Genomic DNA, 5000 nt, shown 5'->3' with positions numbered 1-5000 from the left:
CCCCCTTGAATTCGGTTTATATATTTTCCTTACACATAGACGGCTTCAGAATTATTAGTCCTATCTTATCTCAACTTTTTACCCATTTCCTTGATATTCGAAACAATTCTTTCATTTATTTCATATTGCCATTATTATTGATAATATTAACAACAATTATAATAATGAAAATGATAATTATAGTAATAACAACAATAATAACATCTAACTGTTTCCTTGAAAACTGAGGGATTGGATAACAGGTGATGTCAAGTAGACCAACTAATTGATTCCTTGGTGAACTTGTGATGCCATCTATGTATAAGCAAATATAAGAAAATCACACACACAAAATATATCTTGAATTTCAACTTACTTGAGTATATTGTTTCAATTATGGCTAAAACCACACAAACAATAGGTAATGACAGTATTGCAGTTTTATATGCATCAGTATCTGTGTGTACTACTGTCATCAACTTAATTGATAAGAACTATGTGGCAGACAAGGGAGGGGGGGGGGGGGTAATAAACTGCACCCCTAAAGGAGGCAGTGTTTTAAATGCAGTTTTTCATGAGTATGTGTGTCCTTTATTTCCGTATACAGAAACTATATTAACCTGGAACTCCAACATATAGCATTAATCTGCAAAAAAAGGTGTTTGTTCCCGCCAGATTCCATATTACAATCTCACATCCTCGTATTACTCTATCCCCCCCCCCCCTCCAACCCTTAATATATCTCCTATCCACCAAAGATGATAACAGCTTTTAATGGGCTCTTCCTACATGGTTTATACTAACATGATTAGAGCTGCTACTAATGCAGCATTTTATTCCAAAGAAATGGATACATAGTTCCCTGATAGTTGTAGGAACAACCTGCTTAACTTTCTGTACTTTTGTATTACATTTGTATTGTATTCTTTAAAAACAATAAAACAAAAGACAAATAACAATGCTTTCCTTTTCATTCAAACATGAAAAGTTTTCTACATGATCTTTTAGCATAGTTAATTGCAATAAACTGAACTGCATTAATAAATCATATATTGTAGCAATGCATTAGGATTCTATTTTACATAATTTTTAACAATATAAACAACTGATCACCCATCAATGCCACTAACATAAGATTTCCTGGCAAGTGTAAATTCAAATTGCACTTCAGAATATTTTTGTATAATGGATATTTCAGACATTTGATCTACTCTGTTGATAATGACAGAAGACTACTATCTATACTGTGAAACATTCTTACTACATAATCAATGATTTTACAATATTCATACCCTAAACTAGTGATAGCTAATCATTCAAGCAAAAATTGAATTGGCACTACTGAATTATACTGCCAATTTAAACTTAATAGCGATGATTCTCTGTTGTCAAAACTAGGATGTGTCATCATATTTCTAACTTGAATTTGTGACAAAAGAATTATTAGTATTTCAGAACTCTTTTCTGCTACCGGAACACTAGCAAAAATATATATAATCCTATAATACTTTCCATAACAGAATGATACTCTACACCAAATAAATTTTCTTCTGTTCTGTGGAAAGGTATGAATGAGAATGAATGTCTTAACAATGCAAGAGATTTATTTCACCGATTTCTATTATATCGTCAGAAATACATGTATTTCTGATGAAGATATAATCGAAACTGGTAAAATACATCTCTTGCACTGTGAAGATATTTGTTCTCATTCATACCTCTCCACATTTGTCAACATGAATATGGTTCATTCTTCTGTTCTCCAAATCATACACTTTGATATCTAAGCAATAAACAAGGTAACAATGACACAAGAATTTACAGGCTTGTATAAAAGTAGCAAAACTAGAAAAATACCTTGAACGAAAAAACTACTTGGGTGAAGTCTGGATCCTTGTTCATGGAGCTTCTAAAGCAAATATGAATGAAAAGACAAGTAGACTTAGCATGTGTACTTTTAAGAACTTATGTGACTTTGCATTATGGTGTCCATTCTAAAATCCGCACACGCAAAAAACAGACAGTAGTTATTCGTCTTTCCACCTAATCCTAAATTCTGCATCAGACTAAATATTCATCTTTTAGGGTCGAGCATTAAGTTCCATAGAATATAATCTAATGGTTGATTGAAAGGAATTATCACAAAATCCTTCTCTCTCACATACTAATCATAATTCAAGGCAAATGTTTATTCTAATGCCAAATAGAAAAATGAACTACATTGTTCCAGATCAAGCAATTATAAGTACCTCTTTGTCTATACCAATAAAACATCTATCACAGTCATTATTACTGCCAGATTCCCTACCTTGGCTTCATATGGCACAAAAAATAACTTTGCTAAGATAGATGTGTCAAGGCTCAGATTTCTATGGAGTAAGCATTCCCATAATGTGAGTTCAAGAATGAACTTCATCGGATTAGAGTCATGTATGCAATGCTTTCACAAGCATTTGTTATGTGATGGAAGTAATGCAGATATAATAGCTTTAAAATTACATGATCTGTCAAGTGGTGTAATTCTTGTTTCGAAATTCCCTACTGGCATTAATATAAATACTGACCCAAAATAAAGATTTCAGTATATAACATACCACTTACTTAACCTGATGAAACAACCCACTGCAGCACCTAAATTTAGAAGAAGAAAAAAAAAAGGAGAAAAAGAAAATGAAAAAATGAAAATCAGCAACTGCTATGAATAATGTCTGTATTAATACAGGTACAGAAATTAATTTCACTTTCAAGCAAATGTTTATACTTTACACAAATTTCTTTTTCCTTCTGGGAACATGCTAAAAAATACCTTATAATCAATTACCCTACAGATGGTTCCTTATCATTATTAATATTTTTTTTTTTTACCTCATTCAGGTCCAGGGAAGTCTTCTAAAATCCTTTTAAACTTTCATATTTTATAATGAATGAATCATAAACTATATCTAAGTCTAAAACAATTCTGTAACAAATTCTATTTCAATGTGTTGCTTCTGCCCTGGTCTAGTGTTACACTTCCCTGCAACTATTAACCAAAACCTAGACTAATATAGTCCATTTTGACTCAGATATAATGAAATATATACCTGTAATATCACTACTATCATCACTATATATGCTCCCAACATACCCTTTCAAAACAAAGAGCAACCATAAGAGGGAAAAATATAGAAAACAACATTTAAAACTTTACACTGATACTGCATACTCTCCCTGTACTTTGGGCTAGTTATCTTAAGGCTAAAATCAGAAGTTCACCAACATAAAACTTCAAAAGGTACTTCTAACACTTTAGGATTGCGATATCCTTGACAATTTAGTATTCTATGCTTTTACAGTAATACATAGAAAATGAAAGAGTGAGGTACAGATAAAAAGAGAAGGGAGGTAAGAGTGACAGAACAAGAGAAAGAATCGAAGAGAGATAAAAAAGAGGGAAGGGAAGAGAGAGAGAGAACAAGAGAGAGAAGTAAAGAGAAAGAGAGAAAAAAAGAGGGGAGGGAAGAGACACAGAAAAAGAGGAGAGCAGAGGGAAGAGAGAGAGAAAGGGAGAAAGAGGGAGGAGAGAGTATGCACTCACTAATGGGAGAGTTTCACTTCACCAATATCATAATAAAGCAAATCTAAATACAGACATAATTCTGAGCATTTCTCCCACGTTCCAAAATACTTTAAATACACTGAAAACATGCATCCATTTGTGGGCAACGTTTCTCACTCTATTTCTTCGATGGAAATTAACAACTTGGTGTCTACGAGCGATTTGCATCAACTGTAGTATTTCTCGGTAACTCTATCAAAAGAGTCCTTAATTGCTTTTCTGGAAAAACAGAAATAAAAATTACCATTGTGAAACAAATTATGCTAAAAATTATGCTCCCAAAATAATTTCAAAACCAAAATACTGAGGTGACCACCACAGGGTGGAACGCTCGTACTCTTCCCGTTTATTTTCCTTTGAGTATAAGTGTTAGTGCTGTGTCATTTGGGTTTTCAATGATAGTATTAGAAGAAGTACTAGTATTAGTAGTAGTAGTAGTAGTAGTAATACTAACAACAACATTTATTTAAATAGCGATAATAACAATAACAATGATAATAATAATACTCATAGTGACAATAATAGTTATATCAATATTAATATTGATAATGATAATGATTGTAATAATAATAATAATAATAATAATAATAAAAGAGATGATGATAGTCCTTATGATTTTGATAATGACAATAATAATGATAAAAAAAACAAAAAACAATAATAATAATACATTTACCATTAGTAATATTATCCCAATAATGAATACTATTTCTATCATCATAATTATAATCATAATCATAATAATAACAATATAATAATAAAATCATGGCAATAAAAACAATACTGATATCAACATCAAAATAATGCACCTCACCAACACGCGTAAAACCAACAGAACGTCATCCCAGCCCGACCACACGGGCACAAGGGCCAACTGCCTCTCCTGCCATGGGTGCTTACCTGAACACCTGGTGGTTGAAGAGATACCCTGTGATGTGGCCACTCTCTAGAATCCTCATCTCGCTCCCTGGCCAGATTTCCGTCAGTGGGATGATGCCGTCGCGTGGCATGTACCTGGATGGGTAGAGCAATACTGATGGTGAAGCTTTGCTTTCAATGGATTGTGTGGAGTTCATCTTGGGAAATAATGAGCAAGAGGAAGAATTTGTATAGTTTCCTTTAGTCATTCATATTACTTTACATGACATTAATCCTTGTTGGATTTTTGTTTACAATTGGAAAGCTTTTTATTCAAACCCACTAATAATCTATAGAAATACCAATAAAACAAGCAAATAAACATACAAACACACTCTACCTCTCTCTCTCTCTCTCCCGTCTAAATAGACAAGTATAAACAAACAAATAAACAGACACCCACGCACACACACAAATATTAAAAGAAAAGAAAGAAAGAAATTAAAAAAGAAAAACAGCAGCAGCTATATGATCAGGAGAGAATGCCCCGGTACATACCCATCAT

At 32.7% G+C, this 5000-nt stretch overlaps 1 protein-coding gene across 1 annotated transcript in view; it reads right to left on the bottom strand.

Moving 5' to 3' along the window:
* The window catches only part of LOC113828569 (protein ABHD18), a gene marked incomplete in the record, with an annotated part of 12530 nt that overhangs the window by 1393 nt on the left and 6137 nt on the right, over nucleotides 1-5000 (bottom strand). The window contains 2 exon segments of the mRNA XM_070123802.1: nucleotides 1-3796; nucleotides 4478-4591. The exon segment at nucleotides 1-3796 is cut by the window's left edge and continues 1393 nt beyond it. Coding sequence (XP_069979903.1) covers nucleotides 3745-3796; nucleotides 4478-4591 — 166 coding nt within the window.

Source organism: Penaeus vannamei, chromosome 7, assembly GCF_042767895.1.
Source record: "Penaeus vannamei isolate JL-2024 chromosome 7, ASM4276789v1, whole genome shotgun sequence".
In the NCBI taxonomy this organism is placed as follows: domain Eukaryota; kingdom Metazoa; phylum Arthropoda; class Malacostraca; order Decapoda; family Penaeidae; genus Penaeus; species Penaeus vannamei.
The sequence above is the reverse complement of the archived record's forward strand: the minus strand, read 5'-3'. Positions and strand labels throughout refer to the sequence as shown.